The sequence below is a fragment of the Myotis daubentonii genome, chromosome 7, assembly GCF_963259705.1.
Source record: "Myotis daubentonii chromosome 7, mMyoDau2.1, whole genome shotgun sequence".
In the NCBI taxonomy this organism is placed as follows: Eukaryota; Metazoa; Chordata; class Mammalia; order Chiroptera; family Vespertilionidae; genus Myotis; species Myotis daubentonii.
This window is the reverse complement of record NC_081846.1, coordinates 9,549,402-9,571,670: the sequence shown is the minus strand read 5'-3', so window position 1 is coordinate 9,571,670 and position 22,269 is coordinate 9,549,402. Positions and strand designations below refer to the sequence as shown.

At 35.3% G+C, this 22,269-nt stretch overlaps 2 protein-coding genes across 10 annotated transcripts in view; one reads left to right on the top strand and one right to left on the bottom strand.

The window, feature by feature from the left end:
• NIF3L1 (NGG1 interacting factor 3 like 1) overlaps window positions 1-22,269 on the bottom strand; it is a 118,546-nt gene that overhangs the window by 32,228 nt on the left and 64,049 nt on the right. The gene's annotated exons all lie outside the window — the stretch shown is intronic.
• Window positions 1-22,269, top strand: part of HYCC2 (hyccin PI4KA lipid kinase complex subunit 2) — a 43,054-nt gene that overhangs the window by 12,334 nt on the left and 8,451 nt on the right. For 6 of the 9 annotated variants that reach the window (XM_059702714.1, XM_059702709.1, XM_059702712.1 and 3 more), the window contains exons 5-11: window positions 5,382-5,561; window positions 9,847-9,927; window positions 11,607-11,722; window positions 13,767-13,862; window positions 16,989-17,105; window positions 18,049-18,136; window positions 21,987-22,146. In XM_059702714.1, the coding sequence (XP_059558697.1) occupies window positions 5,382-5,561; window positions 9,847-9,927; window positions 11,607-11,722; window positions 13,767-13,862; window positions 16,989-17,105; window positions 18,049-18,136; window positions 21,987-22,146 (838 nt within the window). Of the gene's footprint in view, window positions 1-517; window positions 594-5,381; window positions 5,562-9,846; window positions 9,928-11,606; window positions 11,723-13,766; window positions 13,863-16,988; window positions 17,106-18,048; window positions 18,137-21,986; window positions 22,147-22,269 lie in introns of those variants that run through there. The other 3 variants (XM_059702716.1, XM_059702717.1, XM_059702715.1) reach the window with 3 other exon arrangements.

Here is a 22,269-nt window from a genome sequence, read left to right as displayed (position 1 = left end):
CAAATTGGTTACTGCTGAGGACAGTATATTTTGATTCTTCATCTGACCATTGTTTTTGCAGATTATTTATTTAATTTGAAACTTTCCTTTGCTTCCTTTTCTGGAATGTTTCCTTTTCTGGAAGCCAAATTTTAACCATACACGGATTGAGATTTATTTATTTTATTTTAAGTATTCTTCGCAGTTATTTTATTGACAATATAGAACTATGTATAATCACCCTAATCAGTGAACTTAGACTGGTAACATAAAATGATACTGCTAGTAAATTTAGTTTGAAAATTATCAGAGAAAGCACTTTTTAGCCTACATAGTCAAGATTAATAAACTTAGAATTAGAGTTTTCTTTTATTCAGTTTGTCATAAAAGGAAAAAAATTCAGCTATTGAATCTATTTGTTAATTTATGCAAAATACACACATTATCTCTTCATTAACACAATAGTTATGACATACAGTTTTATCACCACGGGACTCATGTATGTTTTAAAGTGAAAATGAAAGGAACACACAGGAAAGTAGCTTCTTATCTTCCCAGATACAGCCTCCACGAGTGCCTCTGCTGTGTACGGGAGTGAGTTTGAAGAAGTTCAGGTAATCATCTCCTAACCAGCAGCTTAACTTAAAGCGCATCTTCATTTTTGTCCAGTCACTAAAAGCTTGCTTCTTGACCTCTTTCTTTCCTATCTCCTAAACTTGGACTAGCTCTCAGTTAGACTTGCATCTGTTACCTTGTGTAGCAGCAGTTACAGGATTCATTTGCTTCTTTTTCTCTTGCTGTGTATTTATGAATGTTTTATAACTTCAGGTGTGGTAATGTACATATATGCATATCCTTGGTCAGGCATTTTCAAAATTCTGTTTGAATAATGAATGTGTGTATTCCCCACCCTCTGTTTTGCACTGTCTTAACATTTAAGCTTTGCTTATTAAAATTTGTTTTATGCTTTCTCTTTAGATTGTAAGCTCTTCATGGGCAGTAGTCATATATTCTATATTTGTTACTTCACAGAATCTAGTATTTTATTATGTATATATGAACACTTAATAAATATTAATTAGAAAAATAGTGAAATACAAAATGAGATTCTAAAATGCTGTCATTTTTATTGGGACTCACATTCTCTGGTTAGAGCACTGTCCCCTATACCAAATAGGTGGCGGGCTTGATTCCTGGTCAGGGCACATGCCTAGGTTTTGGGTTTGATTCCTGGTAGGGGCTCAGATGGGAGGTAACTGGTCAATTTTTTTTCTCTCTCTCTCCCTCTCCCCCTCCCCCCTTCCTCTCTCTAAATTTTAGAGCCTAAACCAAAATCATTAAAATCACATCCTTGGGTGAGGATTAAAAAAAAAAAGTATCAGTTTCCTTGATTCAGTTATATGTGGAAGCTATGACATTAAAAAAAGTTATTCAATAAACAAAAAGGAAAAAAAGTTATTCATATTATTTTATATTATAATACTTCAAACTATTAACGTGTCAGACCTTGTCATGGCTAGAAATGGAAAAATTATAACTTTAGAGATTCAAGGTTAAGGCCCAGCTGTCAGCATAATCAACCAGTTGACAGAGCAGGTCCATTCTTTTCTCCTGTCAGATCATAAGGTTCTAACTGTGTGTTCATACTTAAGAAAAACAGAACAGTAAGCTCTGTAGAATCATTAATATATAGAACATTAATCTCTACACCAACATATTGCTTTACTTTTCTCATTTCCCTCCTTCCAGATACCTTAGTCACTCTTGCGGTTCTTCTACTTCACGGAGACCTCCACCTTTCTGCACTTTAAATCCAAAACTAAAAATCTCTTACAGTCTGACTTCTTGGTACACTGTTAACTGTTCATTTTACACTTCTTTTCTCATATTCTTACCCTCCTTACTCCATATTTTCAGCTTGCTTTTTATGTCATTAAAAAAGAATAAGAAAGTAGTTGGGAGCTCTCTTATTTTCCCATTCAAATATACCAGCATCTCTACCCATACTCTCCTGCCTTTTCTGCTATTCAGTAGATGAAGTATCCTAGTGTATCAAAGGCCATCTCTTTCACATAGGCCTGGATCCCATCTTCCCTAGCCATCTCAAAGATTGCTCCTTTTAATTATCTCTTCTCTTTCCTGATGAATGGAGTATGGCAAAGAAAGAATCATATTCTATTTTTTTAAAACCTTATTTAACTAGCTTCTTTATTACCTACCCCATTTTGTTGTCTCTTTTCACAGATGAACCTTAACTGTAACTTCTTTCTATTTTACCCCTTTTCCTCACCTCACATTCTCTCTTTAACCCAAATTGGGCTTCAGTGTCCATTATTCAAGCCAGATTGTCTCAGTGTGTTCATCAGAGAGCATGTCTCTTAGTAACTATTTTATCAAACTGTTGGCTAAATTTGGGGAATGTGTCAGTTATTCTTAAGCTTTATTTTTTTTTAACCAGAAGAAAATGACTTTTAACACCTTTTGATGTGGGTGATAGTTTCATTTAGGAAAGGTCAGAGTCATGTATAATACTGAGAAACTGAGAACACAATGGCCTAATACATATACTTGGAATTAAAGATTTTTAACAGATAGCATTGGCAAGTTTTTAACAATCTTATTTTGCCATGGTATCTGATTAAAAGTTACTGGATTTCCAGCCACTCTTCCTCCGACTTTAAAAAAAAACCAGAATAATAATTTCCCTCAGTCTGTATTTCTTTGTAATGCTTAATTAAAATATAGTCTCCTACATGTAGTTTTTGCTACTGAGGAAGGAAGTTAAGATCTTTCTAAAATAAATCATAATATTGTTCCATGGACAATAACATTTAGAGAAGGTAAAAAAAAAATTAGAGAAGGTAATTTTAGGATCTTTACTAAGGAGGAAAGTAGATTTAAAAGATGTCTATGTAATAAAAGCCTAAGCGACCGTTTCGGTGCAATCACCAGAACAACCAGTTGCTATGATGCGCACTGACCACCAGGGGCAGACGCTCAACACAAGAGCTCCCCCCTGGTGGTCAGTGCGTTCCCATAGCGGGAGGGGCCACTCAACCAGAAGCCAGGCTTGCCTCTTCTGCCTCTGTGGCAGCACTAAAAAGCAGCGAGCCAAGCGGTAAGGAGTGCGCAGGTGGGTGGTAAGGAGCGAGAGATCCTGGATTGCGAGAAGGATGTCCAACTGCTGGCTTAGGCCCAACCCCAGGCGGATGTCCCCTGAGGGGTCCCGGACTGCGAGAGGGTACAGACGGGCTGAGGGATCCCCCCTCCCCCACCAAGTGCACAAATTTTGTACACCGGGCCTCTAGTGTGTGTGTGTGTGTCTATATATATATGAGTGGTGGAGGGGCAGGTCCCTCAGTCCAGATTGCGAGAGGGCACAGGCCAGGCTGAGGTACCCCACTGGTGCACTGTCAGGGCCGGGGAGGGATGTGGGAGGTTGGCCAGCCAAGGAGGGACCACAGGAGGGCTCCAGGGCATGTCCAGCCTGTCTCAATCCCAATCACCTGGACCCCAGCAGCAAGATAACTTACCGGTTGAAGAGTCTGCCCCCTGGTGGTCAGTGCATGTCATAGCAACTGGTTGACCAGTCAACTGTCTGCCCCGTGGTGGTCAGCGCATGTCATAGCGAGAGATTGAGCGACTTTAGCATATCATTAGCATATTACACTTTGATTGGTTGAACGGACAACCGGATGACCAGACACTTAGCATATTAGGCTTTTATTATATAGGATATTTAGGGAGTATTTAAAATCTTGCTCCCCAGCATATGTCATCAGTTTGGTTCAAATAAACTTATAAAAATAAAAACCTTGTGTGTGGGTGTGTGTGTGTGTAATAAATTTATAAGAGCAATAATCTTTAATTTCCCGAAAGACCTGAATATTGTTAGCATTTTTCAAAGATGCCAACAATTGACTATTTTCAAAAGTATATTTCTTATTGGTACTATGTGGAATATACTATTTGTAATTAAACAACTCTCACCTCCTACTCCATCTTTGCTGAAATATAAGGAATGTGGTATAATGGGAACATCAACCGGGTGTTGGAAGACCTGAATTCTAGGGTCTTCCTACACCACTAAATTCTGTGTCCTTGGGAAAATTGTTTGATCTAGACTTCAATATGAGAAAGTTGGACTGGTTTTTAAGATTTCGAATACAATGATAGTGATTTCACATAAAGGGCTTACTAGACTAGGATGTGTGTGTATAAATTTTTTTAGCTTTAGTTGTTCCTTAAGAGCTAAGTTTAACTCATCTAAATATGTTATGTGTACAATCAACATAGGATAAGTTGACTTTTAATTTACATTGTGAAAATAGTGGCTTTATTCTAGAATGTTTGATTAAACTAGTGTTAAATTTTAAACATTATAGTTTCCTGTCAGTGTTTGTCTTCATTTTAAAATCATAGTTTTTGTTTAGTCTGCAGTTATTCCAAAGAAAACATTCTAAGTTGGCAGTACATGCTTAGGGAAAAGGGGAAGATTTATTTAAACTGCTCATTTTCTTCAGTTTTCAAGGTCATAAAGTTCCTTGTAAGTCAGATTGTGTGATATCTTATGAAGAATTATCCAATTAAATATTGGAAAATCTATTTCTGTAGAATTTCCTCCTTTTAAAATATTTCAAATAAATATAATTAGTAGAATTTATCAGTCTCTTATTAGCTAGCATTAATTTAAAATATCAGCATTTTGGATGTCCAAATATTACATATTGCAAAATTCCTTTCTCTACTGAGTGGTATATAATTTATTTAAATCATAGTCTTAAATTAATATTTAACTTTCAACAAGATCATTTGAGATTATTTTCTTTCAGTAGAAACTTTTTTAAAATGGAGGATACTAAGGGTTGTTAAGAACAGAAAAGGAAATTTGTTAAATATAAGTTGGTACATTGGTTAAAGAACTAAATCAGTGATTCTCAACCTTCTGGCCCTTTAAATACAGTTCCTCATGTTGTGACCCAACCATAAAATTATTTTCGTTGCTACTTCATAACTGTAATGTTGCTACTGTTATGAATCGTAATGTAAATATCTGATATGCAGGATGGTCTTAGGCGACCCCTGTGAAAGGGTTGTTTGACTGCCAAAGGGGTTGCGACCCACAGGCTGAGAACTGCTAAACTAAATTAAGTAGTACAGTATATTAAAAGTTATGTTGACATTATAGGGCCACAAAGTACTACTTATAGTTAGTATATTGGTCAGTTTAGTATGTAATCTCTCTACATAGAGATTAAGATTTTGGTTGTATTGATTCAAAATATGCAAAAATTATGTTGAGAATTTAGTTTAAAAATAAGATATAAGTATACGTGCCTTTAAAAAAATCCAGTTATATCCAAAATAATGGAAATAACTAATGCACTTTATTTTCCTTTTAGCTCCTGGAACCTGTCTGCCACCAGCTGTTTGAGCTCTATCGTAGCTCTGAAGTTCGACTTAAGAGGTTCACGCTGCAGTTCTTGCCAGAATTGATGTGGGTTTATTTACGGCTTACAGTTAGCCGAGACAGACAGAGTAATGGTTGCATTGAAGCACTTCTGTTAGGAATTTATAACTTGGTAAGTTGAAAGTGATAGTTTGGGAAATTTTAAGTATTTTTTAAAGTCCTCTGAAATTATACTTAAAGAATATTTAGAAAAAAATTGAAATGTCTGTTGAAAAATTTGAGTTAATTAAATTGAGCACAAGGGAAACTAAAAAAAAAAAAAAAATCCCATTTACCATTGTAACAACAACAAAAAGATACCTAGGAATAAACTTAACCAATGAGGTAAAAAACCTGTATTAGGAAAACTATAGGACATTGAAAAAGAAATAGAGGAAGATACAAACAAATGGAAGTGTATACCATGTTCATGGATTGGAAGCATTAATATCATTAAAATGTCTATACTACCCAAAGTAATCTATAAACTCAATACAATCCCTATTAAATACCAACAGCATACTTCACATAACTAGAAAAAAATACTCCAAAAATTTATATGGAACCATAAAAGACCCCAAATAGCTGCAGAATCTTGAGCAAGAAGAACAAAGTTGGATATCAAACTATGCTACAAAGTCATTATCAGTAAAACAACCTGGTACTGGCAGAAGAATAGGCATATAGACAATGGATTGTAACAGAGACCCCAGAAATTGACCCACACCATTATGGTCAATTAATATATGACCAAGGAGGCAAGATCATACAAAGGAGTAAAGACAGTCTCTTTAACAAATGGTGTTGGGAGAACTGGAGAGACACATGCAAAAAGATGAAACTAGACCACCAACTTACACCATACATAAGAATAAACTCAAAATGGATAAAAGAGTTAAATGTAAGGCATGAAATCATAAAAATCTTAGAAGAAAACAGGCAGTAGTGGAATTTTTGCCAATATATCTCCTAGGGCAAAGGAAACTAAGAAAATAAGCAAATGGGACTACATCAAAATAAAAAGCTTCTGCACAGCGAAAGAACTCACCATCAAAACGAAAAGGGAACCCACTATATGAGAGAGCATATTTGCCAATGATACATCTGATAAGGGGTTAATATCCAAAATATATAAAGTACTCATACAACGCAACAAAAATAATCCAATTAAAAAAATGGGCAGAAGACCTGAATAGACATTTCTCCAAAGAGGACATACAAATGACCAAGAGACATATGAAAATATGCTCAAAGTCACTAATCATCAGAGAAATGCGAATTAAAATGACAATGAGATATCACCTCACACCTGTCAGAATGGCTATAATCAAAAATTCAACAAACAAGTGTTGGCGAGGATGCGGAGAAAAGGAAACACCAGTTCACTGCACCTCACAATAAATAATATTCTGAACCAGTGCTTGCTGCTCTAAGTATTGCCCCTTCAAAAGCCATTAGGAAACATTTGCATCACTAGAACATATATCTGAAGGATGGTGTATGCAAGGCCTTTGGAACCACTTATATTTTGTTTAAAGCCAGGCCCTGCCACTTGTTGGCTGCTTTAAATTTGGGCAAGTTACTTAATATCTTGACTTCAGTTGCATCATATGTAAAACAGAAATAGAACATTGTTATAGGATTAAAAACAAGTAGAAAAATCCAGCATGGTGCCTGTGGTGTTTTAATTATTATGGTTATTAGCTGTATCATAATTGAAGATGAGTTTTTTAAATGAAAAGCTGATCTTGGTATAAAATTCTCTTGCTAATTTGCCTGACACTGTTTTTTTAAAGTAGGAAATTTGTTTCATATATCATTGTGTTTCCTCTATTGATTTGTACAGGTACTTAGTAAGTGTTTAGTGATTTAATAATTGAATTTGGTGTATTAGATTAGGTTTAACATTATGCTGTTACTTTTATTAATTTGATTAGGGTAATAAAATTTAGTAGTGGGACAAATGAAGCAAATATTTTGTATATCAGAATGCTTGACAAGTTCTTGACAATAGTTGATGCTGTGGTTTAATTTTGGCATCTCAAAAATAGTGTACTATAAAAATATTGCTCAATTCTATGCAGAAATGCAACCTCAGGCTTCTATCTTTTAATTCCCTTGATATCTGCTCTCTCTTCTCTGTGGTTCTCATTTCTTCTTACCACACTGGTTTTTCTTTATATACTTATTTCTCTTTTTTCTTTCCTTCCCTAGCACTTCTCTCTTGTTTAAGATAGCCTCGAGAAGAGTTTTATATTGCCCTCAGCTTAAACAAATTTCAGAAAACGCTTCTCCACAAATACTCACAAATGTAGATCAAAAGTATTTGGCTTAATTTAAAATTTAGGAATAAAAATTAAAATTTTATTGCCTAACTTAAATCATGTCTATTCATCTTAGTTAGCATAAACTTTCTCTCTGAGGCACAGTGGCCCAGATGTAGTGGTAACTAGTTTGACTACAAAGTAGATAAATGATCTCTCTAGGGAATTTTAAAAATATGCATATTTTATTGATTTCACAAAGGAAGGGAGAGAGAGAGAGAGAGAGACAGGAACATCGATGAGAGAGAATCACCAATCAGATGCCTCCCACATGGCCCCCCACTGGGGACTGAGCCCACAACCCAGGCCAGGAATTTAACTGCTACCTCCCAGTTCATAGGTCGTCACTCAAACACAGCCATACCAGCCTGGCTCTCTAAGGAATTTTTTTTAAAATATATTTTATTGATTTTTTACAGAGAGGAAGGGAGAGAGATAGAGAGTTAGAAACATCGATGAGACAGAAACATCGATCAGCTGCCTCCTGCACACCTCCTACTGGGGAAGTGCCCGCAACCAAGGTACATGCCCTTGACTGGAATCGAATCTGGGACCTTTCAGTCCGCAGGCCGATGCTCTATCCACTGAACCAAACCGTTACGGCAGAATTTTTAAACCCCTTTTCCTGCCAAAATTATAGGTAGGACCATTGTTCACATATAATTGGTACTATCCTATGACATAAAACTCAGAAATGAGCCCCATAGGAATGTTCTGGGTTTGTGTTTTGGTGATGGTAGTTATTTTTATAGTTGTTTCTTCCTTTCATCTTGTTTAACTACTCAGTCTCTCTCTGACCACTTTCCCAGGTCTAACAAGGTCAATCTTCTCTATGATTATGCCTGTTATGTATACTAATATGAAGTGTAAAAGAAACATAGACAGATGAGGCAGTAGAGAAAGGGAGTGATGCAGGAAGAGCATTTCACCCCTGGCTACTGTAGGCAGATTTTTATTGATACCTATAGAAGATTGGATGTAAAAATGATGGGTACATTGTCCTTTTCATTGAAAGATAAAATGCTTTTAAAATTCACAAGAATTTTCTTACAGTTCAGTAAGAATGACCTAAATATGAACTTATTTTTAATTACTTAGACTAATAATTATGTTAATATGTAGCTTATTTGAAGTCATTAGTTTATTGCTGAAGAATTTTAAGAGTTCCTTTTAGTCAAGATTCATTCTGTGTTAGAATAGTGTGTTTTTCTTATTTTAGTAAGTATGGAGCTCTTGCCTAAGGCCTTTAATTTGTTTCACTCAAACAACTAATGTTTGCCGAAACCGGTTTGGCTCAGTGGATAGAGCGTCGGCCTGCGGACTGAAGGGTCCCAGGTTCGATTCCGGTCAAGGGCATGTACCTGGGTTGCGGGCACATCCCCCAGTAGGGGGTGTGCAGGAGGCAGCTGATCGATGTTTCTCTCTCATCGATGTTTCTAGCTCTCTATCTCTCTCCCTTCCTCTCTGTAGAAAATCAATAAAATATATTTAAAAAAAAAAAAAAAAAAAAACAACTAATGTTTCTATTTAAAGATCTAATCACTTGTAATCTCCCTGCCCTGTGTATAAATTAAACATGGAAATTGATTTGTGTGCCTGCTTCCTTCATGTCTTTGCTGTCATGTTGTATTTGATTTACTTAGTATTGCACTAAAATCTCTCAAAGGATAATTCACCCACCAAAGTGTACAAATTTGCTAATTTAGCAAAGATAAATTAGGGTAGTAATTTATTTTTAATTTTTATTATTTTTATATATTTTTATTGATTTCAGACAGGAAGGGAGAGGGAAAGAGAGCGAAACATCAGTGATGAGAGAGAATCATTGATTGGCTGCCTCCTGCACAACCCCTACTGGGATCGAGCCTGCAACCTGGGCATGTGCCTTGACCAGGAATCAAACCGTGACCTCTTGGTTCATAGATGGCCACTCAACCACTAAGCCATGCCGGCTGGGCAGTTTTTTTATTTATATTACTATTTCTAAACATCTTCCTCAGTTACCAATGATATGTTTGGTAAATTAAGAAAGTAATTATTATTTCTAATAGTCCTGTGATTATTTCATTATCTTTGTTGTTGTTTTTTATCTAGGAAATTGCTGATAAAGATGGAAACAACAAAGTTCTGTCTTTTACTATCCCTTCTTTATCTAAGCCTTCAATATACCATGAGGTAAGTAAAATTGGAAAGGTAGAATTATTTAAAAGTACACTGAATAAAGATATAAAGTCAGCCTCTTACCAGAGGTAAATATTCCTAACACATCTTTATTGATTTACTTATTAAAAGTAGATGTTTGTTATCTATATATATAAAGGCTAAGTGACTTTCTGACCGGTAGTAATGATGCGCACTGACCACCAAGGGGCAGACACTCAATGCAGGAGCTGCCAAGCTGTGGTGACTTGGCAGTGGCGGTTCTCAGGTGATGCATCCTGGAACCAGAGAGGAGGGAGCCCGATTCCGGGGTGCATCACCTGAGAACTGCCCTCTCACAATCCAGGACCCCTTGGGGATGTCGGAGAGCTGGTTTCGGTCTGATCCCCGCAGGCCAGGCTGAGGGATCCCATCAGTGCATGAAAACAGGCCTCCAATTAGTGATATAAAGTTGAGCTGTTGTCAAGAGAGGCAGAAAATAATTAATGGGTAATTTTCTTCTAGTTCTTGTTTCTTTGGATTCTTCACCAGTATCATTTTTAATCTTTTTTTATGAGTTTTCAAAAATATTCTTTAAATCATTTTTATTTTTCAATTAAATTTGATATACTATATTCTTTAATTTTTTTAAGTCTTCAGTAGTAATTAGAAATCATCTATGTTTGGTTGGGTTTTATTTTTTTATTTATTTTGGGGGGGTTATTTTTTAGGAAAATGGCTACTTAGAAGAATATTACCACTGTAATGATTATATTTCCATTTAAAGAATTCTAGTTGATGCATTCCAGCTGTTCACTAACATTCCACTTCTGATTTTTGCATATATTTATTTGGTTGAACAATATGAGAACAATGCTTATTATACAGGTAGATGACTTCTGTTGAGCTGAACTCCTTCTGCCTCCTCTCTTTAAGGATATGTGTTCTGAATCAAGCTTCTGACCTCAGGTGGCTTTTAGTGCATAAAGTCGTGAGGAAAGCATTTAAAGAAGCTTTACCAGTAGTCTAAAAATTATATTCCATTTTCTTATCAACACTCAATATCCTGTTGTCTCATAGCTTTTTTTTTTTTCTTAATGATGTCCTCTGGGAATTTGTTTTGTGTTGGAAATAGAATGCCTGCTATTTAGCCCAGGACTCATTTGAGCTTAGAATATTTCTGAGTAATTTAATTTTAATTAAGTTCTGTGAATCATATTATGAAATAAAATGGAGGATAGTGAAACATTTATGAATGGATGGTTCTAACTATAGAAACATGAAATCAGTTATGTCACTATTAAAGAGACATTTGATCATAGCCTTCAATATTGTTTGTGTTTTGTAATTATAGCACTCTACACATTGCTGTCTCCATTGTAGAATGGGATTAATGAGAGTACTTCGTATGAATGCACAGTCCCCAAGACTGCTCATTTGTAGAGTACAAATTGAAATGGACATATTTGTAACCTTTAGTCTTTCAGCAACTTCTTTTATTTTTATACATTATATATGTATGTGTGCATATATGTATGTATATATGTATATAGTTTTCAAAAAGAGCCATAGAATGTGTATAATTGAAAAATGGAAAGGGTTTTGAAAGAGAAGAAATGGTGTGAAACTGCCCTTTTTCGAAACAAATATCTTTATGTGATACAGATTTTTACTTCATTTTAGAGACAGTCTCATACTTTACCTTATTTTTATAGCCCTCAACAATTGGATCCATGGCTTTGACTGAAGGGGCATTGTGTCAGCATGACCTCATCAGGGTTGTTTATAGTGATCTTCATCCTCAGAGGGAAACATTCACTGCACAAAATCGGTAATGGTAAAAACTGTGGACAGTAATAATTGTCCTGGAATAGTCTTCTTTTCTCTCTTGTTCGCCATATCTTTTTTCTTTTGCTTTACTTTACTTATATCCTTAACTTCATTTGTCAGTCCTTTTTTTGAGTTTTTAATGTCTGCAATTATATTTTGTGTATCTAAAAGTTTTTCTTGCTTTCTGAATGGTCTTTAAAATACTGATTTTGTTTAAGTGGTGTGTTTGGAGTTTTTTTGAAACATCTTTTATATTTTTGAGAATATTATAATTTGCCTTATTCAAAGTTTTCTTTTTTCTTTTTGTGTATTCTGTTTCCTTTAAATTGTACTTTTTTTCTATTTTTTATTTTGATCTCATTTTTTGTTAGTGGAATTCCTCAGATGTCTTTTCTCTCCTATATATTTAAGAGTAGGAGAATAAAATTGAGACGCTTTAACCATGTTAATAGGGCTAGTTGACCATGAACTTCACACAACTTCTCACTGGGCTGTTCAGTTGGGGAACTTTCTAAGTTCATATCTTTAAATCTTTCTTCTTAGGGTCAGGTTCCCTAGAGAAAAGTCTAGTCTGTAAATAGAGGGCTAGCTGCTAGCATTCTGGTGGCCAAGTGGGGAAGGAGAGCTTGAGGTCTTGATTTCCAGTAAGGTTTGTTTCACTTAATGTTCCTGTGTTCAGTATGGTGTCTTCCCCCTTCAACCCCCACCCTAAACCACAGTTGTGCCTGGTGGTTTCTCGGTAGGAATATCCTTTTTCTTCTTTGAGAAAAGAAATCTTAAATTTCAGAAAAGAAACCTTCAATAAACCAGGTAACATAGAGAAGGAAAGATCTGAACATTTGACTGCTTCTGAGTCAGACTTACAACTCAGTTTTTAGCTTTTCATTTTGAAATAATTCCAGACTTACAAAAAATGTTGTAAAAATGGTACAAAGAATTTCACCATCTATGGGAAGCTTTTTAGAAGTACAAATTCCCTGGGGTCCTGCCCTAGAGACTCTTGTTGGTTGAGTTGACATACAGGAATATATTTTTTCAAAAGGTCCTTAAATAACTATAATCTGCTCCAGGTTTAGGAGCCACTTTCTTAGACATTGTAAAGATTAGGAAAGCATTCTTTATCCCTTTAATAAATGTTTATTATACTATCAATGTGTTAGACACTGTGTTGGACGCTAGAGGTAGAGGTGAATATATCAGGGTCTAAAGTTATTACCAAATGGGTAAAACAGAGAAAAGATGGAGAATGATGATTCAATGGGATAAATGCTATATTAGCGCTACACAGATAAGGGAATAGTTTCCTTCAGTTGGGAGAATTAAGAACAGCTTTATGTCTAAGGTAAAAATTTGAGCTAGGACTTGAAACCTTAGCATGAGTTTTCTAAGGATGTTCTAGTAAAGAAGAGCAGTATGTATAAAAGCAAGTTGTTATGAAAGGTTATGGCATATTCATGGAGTCGTGAGAATATTGATATAGACCAGTGATGGCGAACCTATGACACGTGTGTCAGAGGTGACACGCGAACTCATTTTTTTGGTTTATTTTTCTTTGTTAAATGGCATTTAAATATATAAAATAAATATCAAAAATATAATTCTTTGTTTTACTATGGTTGCAAATATCAAAACATTTCTATATGTGACACGGCACCAGAGTTAACTTAGGGTTTTTCAAAATGCTGACACGCCAAGCTCAAAAGATTCACCATCACTGATGTAGACAGTGTATGTGGTAGGTAGTGGAGGTAGGGTAAGGTTAGAGAGGATGGTTGAGGGTGGATTTTAAAGGACCTGTGTGCCATGATGAGTTTGGATTTTATGCAGTCAGTAGGAACAGTGGGCTAATGTAGATAGGGCAGTCATCTACATTAGGAATGGATATGGGGAACATTGGTGAAGAGACTATAGTAATCTGGTTGAGAAATCATGAAAGTAATGTCAAGGCATTGTTGTTATAACCATCTAATGAAGAAATCATTTACCACGGTGTCTAATAGAAGTGATTGTTTATAATCCTTTCCACTCCTTTTTGTTTCTCGTAGGTTTGAAGTCCTGAGTTTTCTTATGTTGTGTTACAATTCTGCGATTGTATATATGCCTGCTTCATCTTATCAATCTCTTTGTCGGATGGGCTCCAGGTGAGAATAATAATTATCATTATTATTATAACCTTATTTATTTGACAAATATTTACTGAGCATATTCTTTATGGTAGGTACTATTTTAACTTATGATGTATAGCAGTAAATAAAACTCATGGAGCTTATATTCCTGTAGGAATCCTTATCTCTCAAGCATCTTGTCTTCTTGAAAATATTTCAGCATCAAAAAAGTATTTTTTATCTGAACATCAAGAAAAGCAAAGATGTCTTAATCTTAGAGTGGTTTATTGATATACCTAATCACTTTGAGAGCTTTGAATAAATAGTCCCATAGGTGAAGAAAGTCTTAAGGAATGTGAATCCTTTTCTTTATATATTTCACAAATTATTATCTCTGCTTTGTATAAGAAAATTAGTAATAGTACCAATTATATGTCTCATTTATATTTGTGTTCTTTAATCTTTACTAAATCAGAATTTCTAATAATTTGGACAGACCTGGGTTGAAATTTAAATATTTACTATAGAAAGGAAGTTTAAGTAATAAAAATCAGTTTGGAGATAGAGGACATTTAGAGTCACAGAATTTCAGCTGTAGAAGGAACCATGAGTTCATCCTGTTCAGCTGATTTTTTTCTTATTTTTTATTTATTGATTTTTATAAAAAGAGGGAGGTATCGAGGGAGGGAGGAGGTGAGGGAGAGAGAGAGAGAGAGAGAGAGAGAGAGAGAGAGAGAGAGAGAGAGAGAGAGAGAGATCTAATTATTGTTCCACTTATTTATGCATTCATTGGTTGTTTCTTGTCTGTTACCTGACCGGAGATTGAACCCACAACCTTGGTATATTGGGACGACATTCTAACCCTCTGAGATACCCAGCCATGGCTCAACTGATTTTTACTCGAGGAAACTGAGCCTCCCAAAGGGGTTAAATGCTGTATTAGTTTTCTGTTGCATCATAACAAATTACCACAAACTTAGCACTGAAAACAGCACACATTATGTTGTAGTTTCAGTGTGTCAGGAGTCTAGGCATGGCTTAGCTGGGTCCTTTGCTTAGGGTCTTACAAAGCTGCAGTTAAGATGTTGGCTGGATTTTCAGTCTTATCTGAAGCTCGGATGAGGAATTATATACTTTTGTTGGCAGAATTTAGTGCCTGTAGTTGTAGGACTGAGGGCTTCAATTTCTTGTTGACTCTGCCAAGGATCAGTCTTAGTTCTTTGCCCTGTGGGCATCTCAAATTGGCTGCCTTTAACATGACAGCTTATTTCTTCAAAGTAGAAGAGTGAAAGGAGACCTGCACTACATTCTTAAATAACACAATCATGGAAATCCCATCACCTTTGCCATGTTCTGTTGATTAAAAACAAATCACAGGTCTCACCCACACTCACAAAGAGGGAGACCAATCCAAGTTAGTTGTAAGTTTGATTTTATGAATGATCTTAAAATAAGTTTGTTATTTTCATTTACCTGTAATAACATAATTAATGACTAACAAAGTTCTTGTCTCTAACCTAGATACTGTTATCAAGAGAATACATTGTTTAAGCACTTATTGCCTATCTACAGATAAATCCTATATAAAAAAAGGCTAATATGCAAATTGTCCCCACAGGTAGGAGTTTGACCAACTGGGAGTTAGATGTGCGCTGATCACCAGGAGACCCCAGCTGGTGGTGGCATGCAGGCAGCCAGGGGAAGGGAGGCCCCAGCCAGCAGCCGGCAGCTACTAGGGACCCTACCCGTGCACAAATTTCATGCACTGGGCCTCTAGTTTGTTTATAAATGACTATTTTGGTTTTTTAAGTTAATATTTATTTATAATTTTTCATTCTATCTTAAATAATAGCAAATATTATTTTCAGTAAATTTTGCATAATAAGACTAGTAGAGGTTGGATCAATTTTTAAAAATATATTTTTTTATTGATTTCAGAGAGGAATGGAAAGGGAGAGAGAGATAGAAACATCAATGATGAGAATCATTGATCAACTGCCTCCTGTAAGGTCCCTACTGGTGATCGAACCCATAACTCAGGCATGTGCCCTGACCTGGATTGAACCATGATCTCTGGTTCATAGGTCGATGCTCAACCACTGAGCCATCTTTTAAAACTGAAAGTCTGTGATTCACAGGCCAGGAAGTGTTTTAAATGTATATAATGTAAATACTGCAGTGATCTGATACCCATCACCCATTTGAGGAATAAATGAACAAGCTTTTCTTTTTTTTTTTTTTTTTTTTTTTTTTACAAGCTTTTCTTTAATAGACTGACGTTATACAGAGTGGGGCAAAAGTAGGTTTACAGCTGTGAGTATGTGAAACAGTTTATTCTTGTACTATTATTAATTAATTATTGTATTATTTTCCATACAAGCAACTGTAAACCTACTTTTGCCCCAACCCGTATTTTTCATTTTTCTTTGTGAAATTGAATGTCATTATATTTTACCTACATATTTTATACTAATATAATGCTATTTTATACTTTAAAATCTATTATTGATCACCTAATTATATGTCTCTGCTACAAAAATATGTATATGTAAACTGAAATTTGAAAAAAATTCCTGATACTATGATGTACTAAAAATGAAAATATTTCTCTTAACTCACCATGATAGTTATTCCAATAAATTAATTCATTGAAAGAACATAGGTACGTTACAGTTTTTGATAATTATTAAGCATCATTTCCTGGAAGCATCTTCTAAGGAGATGGCAGGTAGAGGATTGTTTATGGTACTTTGATTAAAAATGGTCTCACAGACATCAGTAGTTTGAAATGTCCCTTTATTTGCTTTGAGATTTCTGTATCTCTCACTAATTCATCCTGATAAAATTTGGAATATGAGAAAGTTATGCATTTATTTTGTGAAGAAAGAGAAGGATGAATTTGAAAGACCTGGCTATCTGAGTAAAATTGTTTTTATCAATATGGTTCACTAGGATGTATGTTTTATGAGGGCACAGGTTTTATTTTTATTTATTTTTACCTGTTCACAACTGTATACCTAGGCTCAGGACAATGACTGGTAAGTAGTGACTGTGTTTAATAAATGTTTGAGCAACAAATAACTGAATAAATGAATTTATAAAAGCAAAATATTTGATTCAATGACATCAGAAATCACTCATGATAAATAATGTATTTCCTAGGGTTTGTGTGAGTGGGTTTCCACGGCAACAAGAAAAACACTGGAAAGAACTCTGTGGTCGAATAGTATTGGATCCCGAATTTATGGTGCAACTTCTCACAGGGGTTTATTATGCCATGTAAGTAGGTGGTCTTCGGAATTAGGTGAATTTTTCCTAATGTTTGGAAATTTAATATTTCTCTTTTTTTTTCTTTATCATACAACACTAAATCTTTTGTTTCATGATGGACCCATTATCTTGTTTTTCTAATATGAACTCTTCTTAGTACTTTTTTAAATTAATGTACATTTTAAACTTGAAAACAGTATAACAACTATTAAATTCAAACCACATGTAAGGTTTCAGTTTTAGGTCTACAGCATAATGATTAGGCATTTTGTATTGTAAAATGACTACCACAGTAAGTTTACTTAACATTCATTGCACATAGTTATAAACTTTCTTCTTTAGATGAGAACTTTTAAGACTTATACTCTTACTAATGTTCAAATATACAATAGGGAAAGAATAGTCTCTTCAGTAAATGGTCCTGGGAAAACTGAACAGCCATATGCAAAAGAATGAAACTGAACCACTACCTTATGCCTTACACAAATATCAACTTAAAATGGATTAAAGAGTTGAATGTGTTTCCTAAAACCATGAAACTTCTAAAAGAAACTATAGGCAGGAAGATCCTTTTACATCATCAGTATTGGCAATGAGTTTCCAGGTCTCAGCTATTATAAATAACACTGCTATGAACATAACAGAAAACTGTCTCTCCTTGTAGTTTATAACCCAGGTTTTCATGAATGCATTAAATAGGTTACTCTAAATATCAATACATGATAAAAAGTTATGTGAAGAGACATCTATAGACTATTCTAAACTTTTATATCTGAAATCTTCATTTTGTTTTTGTAACCAAAAGTGGGATTGTTTAGAGGTGGAATGATGCAAAAATTGATGTGAAAATCTTGTTTAAGAATCAAAATAGTAGGACTTGGAACAATAAAAAGGTTGTTGTTGAATATTAAAGATATTTGCTAAAGATAGTAAACTACCTGCTTCTCCTTAGGTATAATGGACAGTGGGACCTTGGCCAGGAAGTCCTTGATGACATCATTTATAGAGCTCAGCTAGAACTCTTTTCTCAACCACTATTGGTAAGTGAAAATATTTACTTTTTATTAAATATACCTGTGCCTGTCGAGGATATAAGAAATTAGTATGCCGAAACCGGTTTGGCTCAGTGGATAGAGCGTCGGCCTGCGGACTGAGGGGTCCCGGGTTCGATTCCGGTCAAGGGCATGTACCTGGGTTGCGGGCACATCCCCAGTAGGAGATGTGCAGGAGGCAGCTGATCGATGTTTCTCTCTCATCGATGTTTCTGACTCTCTATCTCTCTCCCTTCCTCTCTGTAAAAAATCAATAAAATATATTTAAAAAAAAAAAAAGAAATTAGTATGCAAAATCTGAGGCAATCCAAATTATTGAGGAAAAGGGTTTATTCCATAATAGCAGTTGGTTAACTGTTGGAAAGAAAACAAAATTGGTTTAGACCTTCTCCTCCTACCATGTATCAAAATACAATTCAAATAAAGTTTAAAGAATTGAAGCCCTTAAGAAAAGAGAGGGGGATAGGTTATAAATACTCAAATTTCTGCCCTAACCGGTTTGGCTCAGTGGATAGATCGTCGGCCTGGGGACTGACGGGTCCTAGGTTTGATTTCGGTCAAGGGCATGTACCTTGGTTGCGGGCACATCCCCAGAAGTGGGTGTGCAAGAGGCAGCTGATTGATGTTTCTAACTCTATCCTTCTCCCTTACTCTCTGTAAAAAATCAATAAAATATTTTTTTAAATGGTATTAAAAAAATAAGAAAATACTCAAATTTCTGCAGGAAAGACTTTCGAAACTTAAATGATATGACAAGTCACTAAAAAATGGTTGATGATTTTTTTGACCACCTAAACATCTAAATTCTAAACCATCAGTGTCTTCCTGCTGGTGTGGCTTAGTGGTTGAGCGTCAACCCATGAACCAGGAGGTCCTGGTTTGATTCCTGGTCAGGTCTCGATCCCCAGTAGTGCAGGAGACAGCCAATCAATGATTTTCTCTCATCATTGATGTTTCTATCTCTTCCTCTCCCTTCTTCTTTCTGAAAAACGTATTTTAAAAAACAAAATTGCTAAACCATTGGTATCTTAAAAACAAAATTAATATACTTTGCACAAAGTGAAAAAGAAGTATTTTCAACAAGCATGACAAGAAAGCCAATTAATATTTTGTCTTTATGAAAAGATTTTATACTTTGCCACAAAATAAATATATCTCCAAAAGGTAAATGATTAACCAAAAAACAAATGTAAACATTCACCCTGGCTGGGTGGCTCAGTTGGTTGGAGCATCGTCTCGTACACCAAAAGGTTTGAGGTTTGATTCCCAGTCAGGGCGAATATGAGAGGCAATCAATCGATGTCTCTCTCTCTCTCTCTCTCTCTCTCTCTATTTCTCCCCTCTTCTTCTCTCCTCCTCTCACCTTCCCTCTCCCTCTCCTCTTTCTCTCTCTAAAATCAATAAAAAATCATATCCTCGGGTGAGGATTTAAAAATAATAATAATAAAAACAAATGTAAACATCCAATAGTGGGCTATGGAAGGCATTTTTTATGTTACCAGTAGAAGTAGGACACAGCTCTAACCACCCCTCAGCAGAGGGTGTATTCGTTTTACTATTCCATGCCTAGCAATGTATCCCAGAAAACTACTTTAATTTTTTTTTAATCATGTGTTGTAAGCACAGCATTAATGTTATTTTTAATTTCAAAGGAATGAAAACAGTTTAAATGTTCCACAGCAGAGAATGATTATTATACGATATTTGCTTGGTAAAATTATGTATTTGGAAATTTATATTAAAGAAAGATGCTAGCTTATGTTAAGTGGTAAAACAGTATACAACTGGTTTTTTTTTAATCTAGATAGGACAGATGAAACAAACAAAATGCTGCCCTAGCCAGTTTGGCTCAGTGGATAGAGTGAAGGCCTACGGACTGAAGGGTCCCAGGTTCAATTCTGGTCAAGGGCATGTACCTTGGTTGCAGGCTCAATCCCTGGCACGTGAAGGAGGCAACCAATCCACGTGTCTCTCTCACATTGATGTTTCTTTCTTTCTCTCCTCTCCCACTCTCTCTAAAAATCAATGGAAAAATATCCTTGGATGAGGGTGTAAAAAAAAAAAAAAAAGAAAGAAACGTACAAAATGCTAATAGTTGTCTAGGTGATTTGACTGTGGATTTTTATTTCTTTGCAATTTTTTGTTTTCTAAACTTTTTACAGTATTTTTATAATGGTATTTTAAAAATTATTTATGTACTTTTACTTACAGTGTTTTAAAATATATTTTATTGATTTTTTTACAGAGAGGAAGGGAGAGAGATAGAGAGTTAGAAACATCGATCGGCTGCCTCCTGCACGCTCCCGACTGGGGATGTGCCCACAACCAAGGTACATGCCCTTGACCAGAATCGAACCTGGGACCCTTCAGTCCACAGGCCGATGAGCCAAACCGGTTAGGGCTACTTACAGTGTTTTAAAAGTACAATTTTTAAAGCCATTTTTTTGTCTTTTTTTGTACTTTAAATTCCCATTTTTTTCTAATGTCATCACCCCTGATTTTACTCTAACATTTACATTAAAATGAATGAATAACAAGATTTTTAAAAATTATATTACAGTAATAATACTTTGCATTTGAGAGACTCTTTAAATTCATGCTTTTATCTTTGTAACAATTTTAAAAATTAAGTAGAGGGGCACTTTCAAGGCAATATAGTTAAAGAGATTAGTAATCTCTAGTCCTGGAATAGTTCTTTATTATTGGGGATCTCTGAGGGGCCCAATAAATAACACTCCTTTTCTGTATTCAAATCTAGAGCAGATGATAAGTAGATACAATAGTTGGCAAATAGAAAAATAAGGCATTATCTTTAGCACTGATAAAGGCTAAACTGAAAGTCTTAACTCCCCACCCCTCAATAGACCTTGAAGCAGGCCCCCGACTCCTTCTGCAGAGAATGTTTGGGTCGGTAGAGAAGGCACACTTATCTAGGTTGCTACACTCCACTTGTCCTTGTCCAAGTGGAGAGGGAAGGAGAATGACAATCCTCTATCTCAAGATCTTTGCCAGATGAGCACTACCCCATTAAGGAACATAAACCCACCTGGCGCCTGTGACAGTGTTTGAGTGTCAAGCTATGAACCAAGAGGTCGCTGGTTCGATTCCCTGTCGGTCAGGACACATGCCTGGCTTGCCAGCTCCATCCCTGGTAGGGGGCCTGCAGGAAGCAGCCAATTGATGATGTTACTTTTTCATGGATGTTTCTGTCTGTCCCTCTCCCTTCTTCTCTCTCTCTAAAAATTAATGAAAACAGACCAATAAAAAAAAGTCAATAAAAAGAAGTCAGTGAGGCAGTTGCTGGAGAAGAATCCTGGCTCTCTAAAAGAAACATGAATCAAACAACAGCAATTACTCTTGAGCCAGATATTTTACTCTCCTCTACGGAGGGCAGAAAGTGTTGGGACAAAATATCAGACATGTTGGGAAAAATTTCTTATGAAACAATGGACTGGAGAAAAGGCTAATTATTTTAACCAGAGATTAAATTTTGCATGTTATTTATTACCTGAAAAATCAGAAACTCTAATTTTTCTTACGTCAGGGTTCAAATGTTAAACAATTTTTCCTTCTATGGAATGTATTTCTTCTTTGAAAGTCAATACTTCAAGAAATGGTAAGGTGACTGACATTAAAAAAAAATAAACTCTCATTTTAAAAACATGCCTAGAACAATACAGAACAATAGAAATACAAATAATTCTGACACATTCTACTTTTATATTTTATAGTACGCATTTTAAATACATATTCAGAAATTATGGAAATGAGTAAGTATAGAATAAGTATAAATTGTATATAGGGTGTAAATATGTCTAGACTTACATTATCATTTTAGGTTGCTAATGCCATGAAAAATTCATTACCATTTGATGCTCCTGATTCTTCACAAGAAGGCCAGAAAGTACTTAAAGTGGAAGTCACTCCGACAGTACCGAGGATTTCTCGGACTGCAATTACAACAGCTTCCATCCGTCGCCATAGATGGAGGAGGGAAGGTGAGGACAAAATCCCTATAGCTCACTCATGGATTCAGTTAAATTTATCACTGTTTTTATAGACTATATTAGCACATGATATTACAGTACTCTATAATTAAAGTAAAATGGTTCAATTTCTAA